The following is a 16292-nucleotide window of genomic DNA, read 5'->3' as shown; positions in this document are numbered from 1 at the left end:
AATGATGATGATTAATCCCCATATTTTATTTTTACCAATATTATTTGCATCCTTGAATATGGACAGATCACAGTAATCAGCTCTCAATAATGCTATCAAGGAAGTTGTTGAAATGAACAGAATATGTTCATTAGCACCAATTAGACAAGTTAAGTGCAAGTCAAGTTCTTTAAAAACAGTCAATATAATAACTGGTGAAAGGTAGGTAAATTAACATTGGTGACAGGAAGAATTAGGCTCTTGATTGGGAGTTGAATAAGAAATATAATTTAAAAGAAAATTTATCTGCGATACCCATCCTGCCGCAGGGATGATACAAGCAGAAGTAAATCTTAAAAGGCTGTAAATTACATTTGATGGATGAAGACAGATTTAGTCTTTCAGCTGAATATTTCATTAGTGGGTTTTTCGTTTCAAATACTCCAGTGAAACAATTACACTCTTAATGCACTTGCCACTCTCCATCTGTATTATTCTATTCCTTGTTCAAAAACTTCTTCTACATAACACTACTGTCCCAGACAATGCTACTCATATGAACCACTGGATAAGCTCGTGAGGAATTCCAGTTCCTTAAACTTACTACAGTACTCCTCAATGACGATATAAAATATTGCAGAGTGAGTAGAGTCAAGCACAGAGCTCCACTGCTGCCAAAGGCTGGGACATGCCTACATGTACTCCAAGAGAGTCCTGGAATTCAGCAGTGACGACAGGGTGCCAGATCCAATGCGGTACCTTATTCTGGCATGGCACAATGGGGTTTTTTTTCCTACAGTAAAAGGGGTGCACATAAATATGCGTTGCTGTTCTAAGGTCTGATTCAATCCTTTCTACTGAACTCCTTCCAAGTTGGATAGGGCCTTCAGCAAATTGGCTTCCTAGATTCCTCCTTCAGATTCACTACCTCTCTGTATTGGAAACAAGGAATAAGAAAAGTCCTTCCCATCTATTTCATGTATTCCACAACATGCAGAGTTACTAGTTAACAGGCTCATCATTAATAGTTTTGCAAGATCTCTCTTACTTTATTAATGGCAAATTTTAGCCTTAAGACATTAGAAATTTAAAAGAACTTCTGGATAAATCAAATGCAAACACTGCTTAAAGAGTCAGGGTTTTTCTTCATCTCCCATGCATTGTCTACGAATTCATTAGCACAGCATAGACTGAAAATATTTGAGGACTCTCATGAGCACTAATATACAAGATTAGCAAGACTGATAGTCTTCTAGACGCAGAAGTTGCAATTAAAATGCATTTCTAGAAGAATAACATTACAAAAAAAATCTAGACAATTTTTTCACACCGTAACCCACTCCTGAAGAAACTGAAGTTGTCTTGGGCTTTCACACTTCAGTCATCACCAGTTATTCAAAAAACTGCAGCTGTAAAATCACAGCTTTTCTGTGTAGTCAAACTATGTTTTACACTTTACCTGGCCATGCGTGCAGAAATGTTACACAGTGAAGCTACCACCCACAAGGCTTTACTCAGTCCCGATGACATCTTTGGCAAAACTCATACTGAATTCAGGATCTGGATTTCACTGCACCTATATTGGATTTACGCTTAGATGTAAAGGCCTCCAAGTTTCTGCAGCAGATTCTTTTGTATTTGCCAGTAGAAGGGGGGAAAAGGCTACCTAAGTCAAACAATAAATAAGTAGTTCAAGCAGTGTGATATTCCTGTTGCTTTTTTCATTTGGGACTTCTGGTGAAATCACGCAATGATTCTGTGAGGCCATGGTAGGACTGTCAGCATCTAGTGCTCTGAATATTAGATCAAAATCAGATCAAATATAACCTGCTTTAGTTTAAATTCATACTGTTGATTCAAGTATATTAAAGCATCTTTAATGGTTTAACTTTGTTCTGGGAAGATTCACCTTTGATCAAGTATCCCCTGCTTGCATCACTCTAGGTTTGTGCTACATCAGGTAGCACCCATCATATCAGCCAAGATAAAGCCTCAAGAGAAGCAGAGAGCTAACGTAAACCCTATATTGCATGATCTGACTACTTTGACAAAGCGTCTTTCAGTCCCAGTACTGCTGGGTGGTCCCTCATACACCAGTCCGGCATTCATGATCATGGAATCAGTGCCCAAGTTATAAACCTGCATCATAAGAAAAGCAGTTACAAACCAGCACTCAGACAGTCAGTTGCATTCGTGTCATCTTGGCATTCTTGCAGGCAGCATCCAAACCCAATGGTTCTATCACTGATGACGGTCTGCACTACAGAAGCCCTCTCTCCCCAAACCACCTCCCTCTGGCGTTCGAGCCCCTGACTGTTTCCTTCTTCTGATTTTGTGTTAGTAATCTGAAGAGACACGTTACGTGAGAATTTATTCACGTGCAGTATTTTTGAAAGGTTGTGGATTATCTGAGGTGCAGAGAGTACAAGTTACACATGTGAAAATACTGCAGTTCTGTTTATCAGATCTGACACATTAACTACTATTTGTTAAGTGCTCTTGCAACAGAGTACTGAACACCTCTGCTTGTACACATCAATTAATTCACCAGTGAAATGCAGCTATCTTCAGAATGATAAAGCAGCCACACAAAACACTATTTCGTGCCTCAGCTATAATTTAACAATATTTGTAATGGCTGAGGCAAAGAAACAAACAGTGAAGCTGCAGGGAGTTGAGATAGTTTTTATTCTAGTACTGGGCTCCCACTTTAAGGCTATCTGCTCTTCCAGAGCTAGAATTATCAGAGTTGAAATTCAAGGTGTCATTTAACAGATGACACTTCCTACTACTTTAAATACACTGGATGGTTGCAACAGCCAATTTTTATAGCCATCTCACTGCCCATTCCTTGAGGCTCTCCATCCACTCACTAGTAAATGAACAAAAACTGAAGAAGCCGTTAGCTCATACTGCCACAGTTAAGAAAGAAATACCATAAATATGTATAAGGTCAAGTCCAGAGGCCTGAAGTACTTTACCTGCAAAACCATTGAGAGAATTTGCTAACCAGCTGGAGGTATGTGAACTACTTTTTAAACCACTTTGCTTTGTTGCCTATGATCCCCAATGATCTCTACTGCTTGTCTTAACTATCTATCACTTTACTGCTTGCTGACAAATTAAATCTTCTTAAAGGAACTTCTTCCAAAGAATGTGACAGCAGACACATTGTCTCAATATGAAACAATATAGGAATAGTGTCATTATTTTTCTAATATCAAGATTAGAAGAGATATGATCAACGTTCACCTTTCTCAATTCTAGTAGAAGTACAGAAGATTTGGGAAGTGGGCACTTCCTTCTGAGATTTCCTTTGCATTTTACCTCAGATCAGCATGGTAGGACAACTCACCCACTATGCCCTTGCAACTGTGTGGAATGCCAGCACAATGTCTGCTTAACCTAGGAGTTTAGAGTGAAGCTGTTCAGTGGCATGTGGTTTCCAGGAACTCACTTATTTCATTTAACAGTACAGATGTTGCTGAAGAACGTACCAGTTTGAAAGTAGAGCCAGGAGTAAGAAAACAAGCAGGACCATCAACCCTGATTCAGTAACAAGTTCCCTGTCTGAAGACACTTGTTATTGTTTTTATTTTCTGCAGCTGCCTACTTCTCCTCATTGACCCTGTAGAGGCCTAGGAACCATCAGTGGCCTGTCTGGATCTCCCCCAAAGTATTTATCATTTGTCATTATTACACACAGCAATATTCAGCACTTTGGCTTAGCAGAATCTGATCTTATACTTCCGTGAGCATGTGAAAACAGATAGAAACATCACAAAATGACCCCTCTCTACCGGCAGAAGATACCACCTGGGCTTTAACCTGTCTCAGTGAAAAATTCTCAGTGTGAGGGCTCTTTCGCCTCACACGGAGCCCTGCTGCAAGTGTCAAAATGTCACATGCCACTCTTCTCTCTTAGTAAGACATTTCCATTTCCTTATGTCCTCTTGTACAAAGTACTGCAAAACAGAGCAATGGAAGAATAGCTTTAAGTCAGGATAACTCGTGCTGAACGGTATTGGAGCGGTCTGTGAAATTAAGATGATCATCAATATTACATGACACAGATGAAAAAATTGCCTGAGGTATCATGGTGCTCCCAGGGTGTTCTTATAATGCAAGTGGTTACTATGCAAATAGAACAACCTGGTAAGTATATGAGGGAATCATCTCTCAGTCTGTAGGACTTTATGTTGGTGTTGAGGCCCTACAAAACTGAGTCAAGTCTTTCACTTCTGAATTTGCTCATGGGTAATCAAGAACATATATAAAGATCCTGGTCTACAGCTATTTCTATAGTTTTATTTCCCTATTCCAGATTTTTTCAAGTTTAGCAGCCAAAAGAACATCTGGCTTCTATTTACATGTAGTGACAGAGAACCTTAGGAAAGAATCAGCATTCTGAAATAATATATTGCCTAAAATATTTTTTGCAGAAAACAACTAGTGACTGATCCATTTAATGAAATGTCTATGATTCCTCAATATTTTTCACTTCATATATTCACATCCATCAGTGAAAAGAGTGGACAGAAGAATGGCTACCACCATGATTCAGCAACAGTTTGCAGTTTTCCTTCTCCCTTTGTCCCATAAAGGGACAAAGTTAAAGAAAATCAGGCCTAGGGTCTTCTGTGCAATAGAAACCAATGTGGGTTTTCAGTACCAAAACACAGACTTCAGATCAGCTGATCTGCATAGACTGCAACACAAATGCATGCAGTTAAAGTCTCAATATCACCTGAACAGAATGCAGAAGGAGAACATGTTGAATGACAGCTCTGCTGTTTAAGACTCCTTAGCCTTAGGCTAAGGCTAACTCCTTAGGCTAACAACAGACAGGGAGAAGCAGTGTGCTTGCATGCAATCAAGAAAACCACAGGGCTGAACAGAGAAGCTGGAAGCCAGCTGTGCTCTTTTGCTTTCCGATGTCCATAATTAGGCCATTTCATTGTTTCTCCTTTTCTCACTGCCAAACTCCACTGGAAATAAATGTCAGCCCATAAACTCATCCATCCTGCATGGCCTGAGGAGAAGACACCCTTGACATTTTATCAGGGCCACATTCTTACTCTTTGGTTATTTTATCCTCCAGCAGTGCAAAATGACCTTGAAGTGAGAACAAATTACATTGGCTGGGGGTTGCCTTTGTAGAGAGAAGACTTCCGACCAGTATTGAGTGCTTCTAAAAAGCCTGTTTTCAGCATCCATCAGCACAGCTGCTACACCCTTCTTTGGATAAGGACAGCCTGCATGCCACCTCAGCAGTCAACTGGCTGATACAGAACGGTGGGACCACATTCATATTCTGTGTCCTCCTTTGAGTGTCAGCTCCTGGCATCCACACTTGCTGCCAGCTCCCACAATCACACGTACTGCGACACATGTACAGCAAGTTTCCCCTTCATGCCTGCCCACCTCTAGGCCTATGTTGCATGCACTTTCCTGAAAGTTCTCTGCCAACTCCCTGATCCTCCATATCAGTTTCAGCTCCTCAGCTTGAGCTGGGACCCCTCAGCCAAATACATTTGATGCTTGGAGCCACAGAGAAGTTACGGCTTGGTGAATGCCTCATGACAGGGCCTTCCACTTAATTAAGTCCTATTAGAAGGCATTTTTCTCAGACTAGTTTCGAGGTTGCCCCCCCCGCCCCTGCCATATAACTTCCCCCATGTAGGCTCACCTGTCGCATAACCTGATGTGGTGCCTAGTTTCTTGACTATCCTCCTCCAGGCAGGAGTATGTAGTGATGTTTCTGCTGTCTTTTCTCCCCCACTCACACTTTCATGTCTATACAGTTTGACCTCATTATCCCTTAACTACTTTACAATTTGCATTTTAATTTGAATAAATCTATTTAGTCTATTTATTTACTTCCACTCTTTCCTGTAGTGGAGATACTGGTCTGACAGGGAACACCAATAAATCACACCCATTATGTCAGGCTCCTTTAATTCCAAAGAGATTCCTTATTCTTCGCTGTCTGTTGCCATTTTGGGTGTACTTTAAAAACAGCAGGCAGCAATTGAACTCTCAGATCTCATTAATACCTCCTAAGCCCTTCCAACAAGAAGCAGCAGACTAGAGAGTATTTCTCCAAGCTGATGGGCAAATGTGCCAAAGTTGCCTTTAATTTATAATGACACTTTTCAATCACATGGACTCTTTTTATTTGCATGCTACACTTGTTCTGCTTTATATAATGTCTCCTCTCTGTGTACAAACACTATGACAATCTAGCAGCAGCCTTTCATGCTATCCAAGTTTATTTTTCAATTCTAGGTTATGCCTGCCTTCAATAATTAACAACTTCATAAATTACATCCACAAAGTACAACCCATACTGAAAGTTTTAATGTATCATTCATCTTTGTAGCTAATTAAGCCTTTTGCATTAAGAAAGAAGTCATGAAATACATCAAGCACAGTTAGGTCAACAACTATTTAGCCAAGAAAGGAATTTAAAAAAAAAAAAAAAAAAAAAGGAGGACTATTGCTAGAGTCATTTCCATGTTTTAAGAAAAGTCTCAGCTCAATACCTCAACACTCAAACTGCTTACCTCTCCTTGCCAGATTGGGTTAACAGTATTACAGATGATCTTAGATCTCTTCTCCTGTCCATGATGAGGAAGCGCTGGGAAGATGCTGTGTTTTCCAGGCTGGATGGAAATCTTCAGATAAGGATCTGGATTGAAGAACATCCCTTTCTTCAGACCAAAAGCCTGGAAATCTGAAAGAAGGTAAATAACCTGATTATTTTTCATGTTCCAGGTAGCTCTCTAGGATGCTAGGAGAAGCATACAGGAAACTGGTAAGGAATTCAAATAATATGGCAAGAATATGAAAAAACTTACTATGTTTCTTGTGAGGTAATGTAAAGCCAAACCATAATGATCTTGTGATTTAGGATTTACAAATTATTATATAATGAAATTGCAAATTTTACAACCTGATTGTGCAGAGTGATCTGGTTTCCAAATCAATATTTATACAACTTAAATTAAGTGATCTGCTGATTTTTCTAAGGAGCTAAGCACTTTCTCAGCCTGACTCCAGTGGCAGGACTACTCTGAAAAAGAGATCCATTCATTTAATCACATAGATGTGGTATTCGGTACCCAACGCATGTCACTTCTCCTATGTATCAATTTTATCTTTCTATGAATCATCACTTTTAGATCACTTTTTTCTACACAAGAAGTCATTTTACATTTTTTCCACTTTAAAATCTTTCCTTCCCTGCATGGGTTAACTTTACCTGTAATAACTTAGGAAAACTCTTCTATATAATGTCCAAATTTTAAGCAGGGCTTTCTAGCTGCAGAACTCCTAGGGAGTCGTACAGACAAAAAATCCCCAGGCACTTATTTCAGCATTTACTCATAATGTTCCAAAGAAAGACACAGAGTCCATTATGATTTGTCCCTGTGAAGCCAAAGAAATGCAAACCAATCTACAGGTATATCATTAATTACAGGTATATCAATAATAACAATCTGTAAGTATATCAATAATCATTTAGTCTGGAGAAAAGGAGGCTGAGGGGAGACCTTATCGCTCTCTACAACTACCTGAAAGGAGGTTGTAGAGAGGTGGGGGTCGGTCTCTTCTCCCAGGTAACAAGTGATAGGATGAGAGGAAACGGCCTCAAGTTGTGCCAGGGGAGATTTAGACTGGATATTAGGAAACTTTACTTCACTGAAAGGGTTGTCAAGCATTGGAACAGGCTGCCCAGGGAAGTGGTTGAGTCGCCATCCCTGGAGGTATTTAAAAGACGTTTGGATGAGGTGCTTAGGGACATGGTATCGTGGTGGTCTTGGTAGTGTTAGGTTTAGGGTTGGACTCAATGATTTTAAAGGTCTTTTCCAACCTATACGATTCTGTGATTCTGTGATTCTGTAATTTTGGCTCAACAGCTACAAACTAAAGCCTTTCGCCTTCCTTTTTTCCAGATGCATTTCTAAGCTTTCTTTGGAAAATATAAGCACTTATTCCTATTAGCGAGTTCAGTAGCTAATTTATTTTCCACCACTCTTTGCATGGAGATTCTCCTCCTCTGTTTAAAGCTTTATTTCTCATAGGGCTATAAGCACTGAACTGCATTTATCTACTTTATCTTGCTGTATTGAAGAGATACAAAGCGTTAGTCAAGACAGTTTCCAAAACTGCTTAGATGTATACCTAAACATTCAATTTAAGCACATATTTTGTCTTTTAGGTAGGTTTTGAAAACATTAATTTTCAGAACCTTTTAATTCTCTTCTGATTAAAAACCCAATTATTCTGGCAGGTTGTGGGAGTCCATGTAAAACCCTCTAGGCAGATATTTTGGATGAACCTGAAAATCATACACATTCCACACCAACATCAGCATTTTTACTAGAAAACAGCTATATCAAGAACAGGGATAAGATTCACCCAGTTGCATTTTGTTTCGTTAACATATGGTAACAGCCAACACAATAAAATGTGCAAGTTAAAAAGAACTGCTTTTGTTCAGGTTGGTTTTAATCATCTATTCCAGCACACAATTCATGTTGCAGATATTCAAAAGCTGTTGGACAGATGGTCCTGAAACAGACTGTATTTTAAGAATCTCATTCTTGTGACATTCTCTAACAATTAACAAAAAATAGAGGATATCACTACTAATAGCCTATTTGAAAGTACTTTGCTGACAGTATACACTGCCATGGTCCTAGCCAACACTATTACACAAAGAAAATTATCTGGTTCAAACTGATAAGACTGACTTTTTTTCTAAGTGTACAATCTCTATGTAACCAGCACGTATCTCATCTATCAACCCTGCTGAAATCCTACATGGCAAACGCTTTTGCTTTGGAAGTTGTACTGTTAGAAATACATTCCAGAAATAGAAACCAAGATTGCAAAAGCACTATGAATGACAAGGCCCAGCAGTGTAATAGTGTCAGGCTGCTAACATATGAGAGGAGAGAAAGACCTCTGGGATCTTATTTTCTTTCTCTCTGATGTTTCCTCAAAAGATTCTGAAACTGAAATATTTATTGCTGTATATGTCTCTGATTTTTTTTTTCCTTCAAAGAGAGACTGCAGTATCTTTGGGTACCACTGTGCAAAGAAATGGTCTATTGATAGACAGAAAAGAAAATAACTAGCACTATTATATATACTTATATATTATGTATCATAAAGAACAAACATATTATGATGACCTACCAGCCTCTTTCCAGTTATGGGAATTAAGCACAGTCGTGAAGATACTCCTACCCTTAGTTAGTAGTCTAATTTTTGTATTTGGATGAGAAAAAATAATTTAGCTAAGCACATAACAGGAAATTTTATTTGTGTCATGTTCTTGCTTAAATTGCATAATACAACAAATTTTGTAAAAATGTCAGTTAGAAACTTCAATTTTTAATGTCCAAAGCACGCATATAGATTTCTCTATTTCTCTATTTCTCTATTTCTGCTGCGTGCTATAGATTTCTCTATAGCACGCAGCAGAAATAGATTTCTCAAGGACAGGTACCTCAGTTATACTTACATATCTGTCCTGGTTTCGACTAGGATAGAGTTAATTTTCTTCCTAGTAGCTGGTATAGTGCCGTGTTCTGGATTTAGGATGAGAATAATGTTGATAACACACTGATGTTTGAGTTGTTGCTAAGTAATGTTTACACTAGCCAAGGACTTCACAGCTTCCCATGCTCTGCCAGGTGCACAGTCAAGATAGTTGATCCAAACTGGCCAAAGGGCTATTCCATACCATATGACGCCATGCTCAGTATAGAAACTGGGGCGAGTTGGCCGGGGGACAGCGATGGCTGCTTGGGAACTGGCTGGGCGTCAGTCAGTGGGTGGTGAGCGGCTGTATCATTGGGCTTTTTTCCTGGGTTTTGTTTTTCTCTCTCTCTCGTTTTCCTTTTCATTACTCCCCTCCCTCCCCCCGCCCCAATTATTAAACTGTTCTTATCTCAACCCACGAGTTTTCTTACTTTTGCTGTTCCAATTCTCTCCCCCATCCCACTGGTGGGGGGGGGGGTGAGCGAGCGGCTGTGTGAGGCTTGGTTGGCAACTGAAGCTAAACCACAACAGTCCTTTTTGGTGCCCAACATGGGGCACGAAGGGTTTGAGATAATAACACATTAACCAGAGCGTATTAAGGAATTTAGATCTGTTAATAGTTGTGGGTCACGATATTGATTCATCTGTTCTTGATATTGGTTTATCTGGTCTGCACCATGCTCATTTTTTTGCTGTACATGTTAAAGATTGGTGGTGTTGGTTTTTGCAGTTTGCTGTGCTCTGCAGTGATTAATGATGTTTTGCCTGGGAGATTTGTTATTAAAACACTGGCCTTGAGCTTAATTTGGTATCTGAGTTTTGTACTGAAGCCATTACTGTACTTCAGATACCACCTCGTGGAGACAATTAGAAATTATATTTCTTCCTCTGAGAGGTTTTTTTCATGGAGGAAATACAGAATGGCACCTTCGCTACCTTCTTCTATGATGTTTCCTCCTTCATTACAATAACTTTTCAGTATTTTGAACATCATTGGGTAGTTAAGATACTTCTGTTGGTATAACTGCCTTGGAGATGGATGGAAAAGAGCTGTCCACCTTGCTCAGTCTTTTGGAGGACCCTTCTGCTGTGGGGTTGCTGACCGTTGAAGGACAACAGGTGCCAATTGCTACCACAACAGTACACTGGCGGCAATATCGTATCAAACGAGACTGATTCCCTGATTCCCATCCATAAGCTGATTCATCGACTGGAGAGCCAAGGAGTCATCAGCAAGACTTGCTCACCCTTTAACAGTCCCATATGGCCAGTGAGAAAGTCTAATGGAGAGTGGAGACTGACAGTAGGCTACCGTGGCCTGAATGAAGTCACACCGCTGCCAAGTGCTGCTGTGCCGGATGTGCTAGAACTTCAACAGGAACTGGAGTCAAAAGCAGCCAAATGGTATGCTACAATCGATATTGCTAATGCGTTCTTCTCAATCCCTTTGGCAGCAGAGTGCAGGCCACAGTTTGCTTTGACTTGGAGGGGTGTTCAGTACACCTGGAATCGACTGCCCCAGGGGTGGAAACACAGCCCTTCCATTTGCCATGGACTGATCCAGACAGCACTGGAACAGAGTGGAGCTCCAGAACATCTACAATATATTGATGACATTATCCTGTGGGGCAATACAGCAGAAGAAGTTTTCGAGAAAGGGAAGAAAATAGTCCAAATCCTTCTGAAAGCTGGTTTTGCCATAAAACAAAGAAAGGTCAAGGGACCTGCACAGGAGATCCAGTTTTCAGGAATAAAATGGCAAGATGGACTTTGTGAGATCCCAATGGATGTGATTAACAAAATAACAGTCCTGTCTCCACCAACTAGCAAAAAGGAAACACAAGCTTTCTTAGGTGTTGTGGGTTTTTGGAGAATATATATTCCAAATTACAGTCTGATCATAAGCCCTCTCTATCAAGTGACCTGGAAGAAGAACGATTTCAAATGGGGCCCTGTGCAATGACAAGCCTTTGAACAAATTAAACGGGAGATAGTTCATGCAGTAGCCCTTGGGCCAGTCCAGGCAGGGTAAGATATAAAGAACTTGCTCTACACTGCAGTAGGGGAGAATGGCCCTACATGGAGCCTCTGGCAGAAAGCACCAGGGGACACTTGAGGTCGACCCCTAGGGTTTTGGAGTCAGGGATACAGAGGATCCGAGGCCCACTATACTCCAACTGAAAAAGAGATATTGGCAGCATAATGAAGGGATTCAAGCTGCTTTGGAAGTGGATGGTACTGAAGCACAGCTCCTCCTGGCACCCCGACTGCCGGTGCTGGGCTGGATGTTCAAAGGGTCCCCCCTAGGGTCCCCTCTACACATCATGCAACTGATGCTACGTGGAGTAAGTGGGTCGCACTGATTACACAATGGGCTTGAATAGGAAACCCCAGTCACCCAGGAATCTTGGAAGTGATCATGGATCGGCCAGAAGGCAAAGATTTCGGAATATCGCCAGAGGAGGAGGTGACACGTGCTGAGGATGCCCCACTGTACAATAAACTACCAGAAAATGAGAAGCAATATGCACTGTTCACTGATGGGTCCTGTCGTATTGTAGGAAAACATCGGAGATAGAAAGCTGCTGTATGGAGTCCTATACGACAAGTTGTAGAAACTGCTGAAGGAGAAGGTGAATCAAGCCAATTTGCAGAAGTAAAGGCCATCCAGCTGGCTTTAGACATTGCTGAATGAGAAAAGTGGCCAGTGCTCTATCTCTATACTGACTCATGGATGGTGGCAAATGCCCTGTGGGGGTGGTTACAGCAATAGAAGCAGAGCAACTGGCAGCACAGATGCAAACCCATCTGGGCTGCAGCATTGTGGCAAAACATTGCTGCCTGGGTAGAGAACCTGTTGTAAAGTTGTAAAAGTATGTCATGTAGATGCTCACATACCCAAGAGCTGGGCCACTGAGGAACATCAAAACAACCAGAAGGTGGATCAGGCTGCTAAGATTGAAGTGGCTCAGGTGGATCTGGACTGGCAACATAAGGGTGAATTATTTATAGCTCTGTGGGCCCATGACACCTCAGGCCATCAAGGAAGAGATGCAACACATAGATGGACTCACGATCAAGGGGTGGACTTGACCATGGACACTATTGCACAGGTTATCCATGAATGTGAAACATGTGCTGCAATCAAGCAAGCCAGCAGTTAAAGCCTCTCTGGTATGGACGACGATGGCTGAAATATAAACATGGGGAGGCCTGGCAGATCGATTATATCACACTCCCACCAGAACCAGCCTCCGGGAAAATCGAACGAAACAATGGACTGTTAAAGACTACACTGTGAGCAATGGGTGGTGGGACATTCAAACATTGGGATACACATTTAGCAAAGGCCATCTGGTTAGTTAACACTAGGTGACCTGCCAATCGAGCTGGCCCTGCCCAATCAAAACTTTTACATACTGTAGAAGGGGATAAAGGCCCTGTAGTGCATGTAAAAAATATGCTGGGGAAGACAGTCTGGGTTACTCCTGCCTTGGGCAAAGGAAAACCCATTTGTGGGACTGCTTTTGCTCAAGGACTTGGGTGCACTTGGTAGGTAATGCGAAAGGATGGGGAATTCCAATGTGTACCTCAACGGGATTTGTTTTTGGGTGAAAATAGCCAATGAACTGAATGGTATGATGTTAATTGCTTTACAGTACTGTATGTCATCATTTTTATGGTTGCTATATGCCATATCAACAGTATTACAGTAAGAATCACCCAGATTAATGAAGAATGAACTTTGATGAAACCGAGCAAAGTGCAGTGGTGCTGGAACCAGAACTGGCTTCAGCATGCAACAATCCAACAATCCACACACCATCTCTCCTGCCCTGAAAGACTGTTATGACAGATGGAGCCCAAAGTCATGGACTAAATGAACTCAACAGACATTTTAGAGGGATGGCCCATACGCTAAGGGAATGATATCTGTGTGTATATATCAAAAGACAGGAAAAGTGGTGGTGATTAACTGGAATGTATTGGAAAGGGTAGGACCTGGGCATGACGTAGATGGTATAGAATAAGGGGTGGATACTGTCCTGGTTTTGGCTGGGATAGAGTTAATTTTCTTCCTAGTAGGTAATACAGTGCTGTGTTTTGGATTTAGGATGAGAATAATGTTGATATCATGCTGATGTTTTAGTTGTTGCTAAGTAATGTTTACACTAGTCAAGGACTTTTCAGCTTCCCATGCTCTGCCAGGTGCACAAGAAGCTGGGAGGGGGCACAGCCAAGATAGTTGATCCAAACGGCTATTCCATACCATATGACGCCATGCTCAGTATATATATAAACTGGGGGGAGTTGGCCGGGGGGCAGCGATGGCTGCTTGGGAACTGGCTGGGCATCAGTCGGTGGGTGGTGAGCGGTTGTATCACTTGTTTCTTTTTTTCCCTGGGTTTTGTTTCCTTCTCTCTCTTTTGTTGTTTTCCTTTTAATTACAATTTTTTTCCCAATCATGAAACTGTTCTTATCTCAACACACAAGTTTTCTTACTTTTGCTCTTCCGATTCTCTCCCCCATCCCACTGGAGGGGAGGGTGAGCGAGCGGCTGTGTGGTGCTTAGCTGCCAACTGAAGCTAAACCACGGCAATATCTCACCACAAATTCTCAGCACTGTGAAAAACAGAGCATCAGAAATACCAAAGATCTGAATAAAGCTACATGGGCACCTGCAGATATCCAGAAGAAGTCAATTTAATTTGAAGTGGAACATACAGATGCCGTAACTTGTAACCAAAGGCTCAGGTATTCTCTTAGCACTGCTGTGTAACATCCCAACAGAAGAATCCCAGTTATTCTGTTTCCCTAAATGAAAGTATTTCTCTCTTATCTGTATTGTCTTCAGAAAAAGGTTCTGAAGAGACTGAATATTTAGGTGATGGTTTAAGGTTAACTGAATTTAAATCTTTGGTGAAACCAATGAATTCCAGAAGGCATGGATGTGTCTTGCTGTACACTGTAGTTTTATCGTGTATTTCTTGGAAGCATACAAGAAAATGCTACCAAGATAACTCATCTATGCTTTGCAAAGGTGTACTTTCATCCAGTCTCTTAAAAAAGTTATTAATATACCATATATCAGCTTCCCATTTACTCATAAATCACACTTTAGCGTGAAAGGGGTTATATAGATCTATCAGTTTAATCATGTCAGGCCATCTCTCATGAAAGATGACAGAAGGAAGGAATCCAGGTGGAGACACAGCAACCACAGACTCTTTCACTGCTGCAGACTTTCAGTGATTGTAAGTACATGCATCCTAATCCAGCTATGCCCACTTCGTTGTACAAAAACGGTTTATACTAACTGCTGCCTGCTGCTGCCCCCAAGTGAATTATGAGTTTGTTCCAACTTCAGGGCTTCCCTTCCATATATGCTGATCTCTGGGTGTTTGGATGAGACCTAAGGAAGCTTTGCTCCAGGTCACTTGTATGCATGTAGCCTCTGTCCCTAACATGTCTGTCTTGTAAAGGATCATTCTGCAAATCCATTTTCCATGCAGCATCACAAACTTTGGGGCAGTGATGACTGGATAGTGATGGAGACTCTATTTTTGTGGCAATCTGGAAACTAGCATGTATTTATTGGCAAACCGTGGAACCATGTGGGGATATCAATTTTGACAGACACAGCTCTAACACACCTGTGTTTTACCATGTTTGATTTTGCCTCAATACAAGTAACTAAGCTTTCAAAAGGCCAGGGGAGAGGTATGATTTGTCCGTCATATTTTGTCATGCTCAGCAAGGAGATTCTCTGATGGTAATGATCAGCAAAACTATTGTGAAGATGGTATTTCAGTTCCCTGCAGACATAGCAAGGTACTGGTCTAGAGTCATGCTTGTAGAAGCATGACAGGAAAGGATGGAGAATCAGAGCAAGATCCAGAGTCTGGAGCAGTCTGGTTTCTAAATTAATTACTTTTAGTCTGGTCATCAATCTATCAGTTCTAAGTTTAAGAATTTAGAAGTTGTTCTCCCCAAGGGATGAGAAGCTTTCACCAACAGCTTTGGAAGAACTTTCCTAGAAATAATAGAAAAGGATATTCTGTGCAGTTTATAAATGTGTCCCAAGAAGACTGAGTCCACCTAGTCTCTTGATGGTGCATAGTTTACTTCACTGAAGTAGACAGAGTTTACAAACCAGCAGAAGGGTCAAAGACCAGTGAGTAGCGGAGCTACTAGTTTTGAGAAACTGATATTGATAGTCTCATACAGTTGGCAAATTCCTTCCAACAAAGGACAGCAAGTACTTAATGTCCTTCATGTTTCCAAGCACCATCCAACTGATTTCAATAGATGACTTGCAGCTAGCTATATTGACACTTGTGGGACAGATAATTAAGCCCCAGCAATTCTATGGTCAACTCACTGAATTCACATTTTTACTATTTAGTGTACTAGCCATGTGTTTTCAGAACCAGGAAATGATACATATTCCTCATGAGTCATCTGACCCTCTGAGAAGATGAAGACATCTTGAGTTAGACCAAACTTGCCCAGAACATACCTAAAAGCGTAACTAACGAGGGGTAACAGTTTTAAACAGAAGAGGGTAGATTCAGATTAGATACTAGGAAAAATTTCTTTACTGTGAGGGTGGTGAGACACTGGAACAGGTTGCCCAGAGCAGCTGTGGATGCCCCCTCCCTGGATGTGTTCAAGGCCAGGTTGGATGAGGCTTTGAGCAACCTGATCTAGTGGAAGGTGTCCCTGCCCATCACAGCGGGGTTGGAAGCAGATGATCT

At 41.1% G+C, this 16292-nt stretch overlaps 1 protein-coding gene across 4 annotated transcripts in view; it reads right to left on the bottom strand.

Annotated features, from left to right (window-relative positions):
• HECW1 (HECT, C2 and WW domain containing E3 ubiquitin protein ligase 1) overlaps positions 1-16292 on the bottom strand; it is a 273800-nt gene that overhangs the window by 86687 nt on the left and 170821 nt on the right. For all 4 annotated transcript variants that reach the window (XR_012774309.1, XM_075493694.1, XM_075493692.1 and 1 more), the window contains one exon: positions 6546-6715. Coding sequence is in view for 3 of the 4 variants with exons in the window: in XM_075493694.1 (XP_075349809.1) it covers positions 6546-6715 (170 nt within the window). In the remaining variant the exon portion in view is untranslated. The remainder of the gene's footprint in view (positions 1-6545; positions 6716-16292) is intronic.

The sequence above is a fragment of the Mycteria americana genome, chromosome 2 (genome assembly GCF_035582795.1).
Source record: "Mycteria americana isolate JAX WOST 10 ecotype Jacksonville Zoo and Gardens chromosome 2, USCA_MyAme_1.0, whole genome shotgun sequence".
NCBI classification, from domain to species: domain Eukaryota; kingdom Metazoa; phylum Chordata; class Aves; order Ciconiiformes; family Ciconiidae; genus Mycteria; species Mycteria americana.
This window is presented reverse-complemented; position numbering and strand designations above follow the sequence as displayed.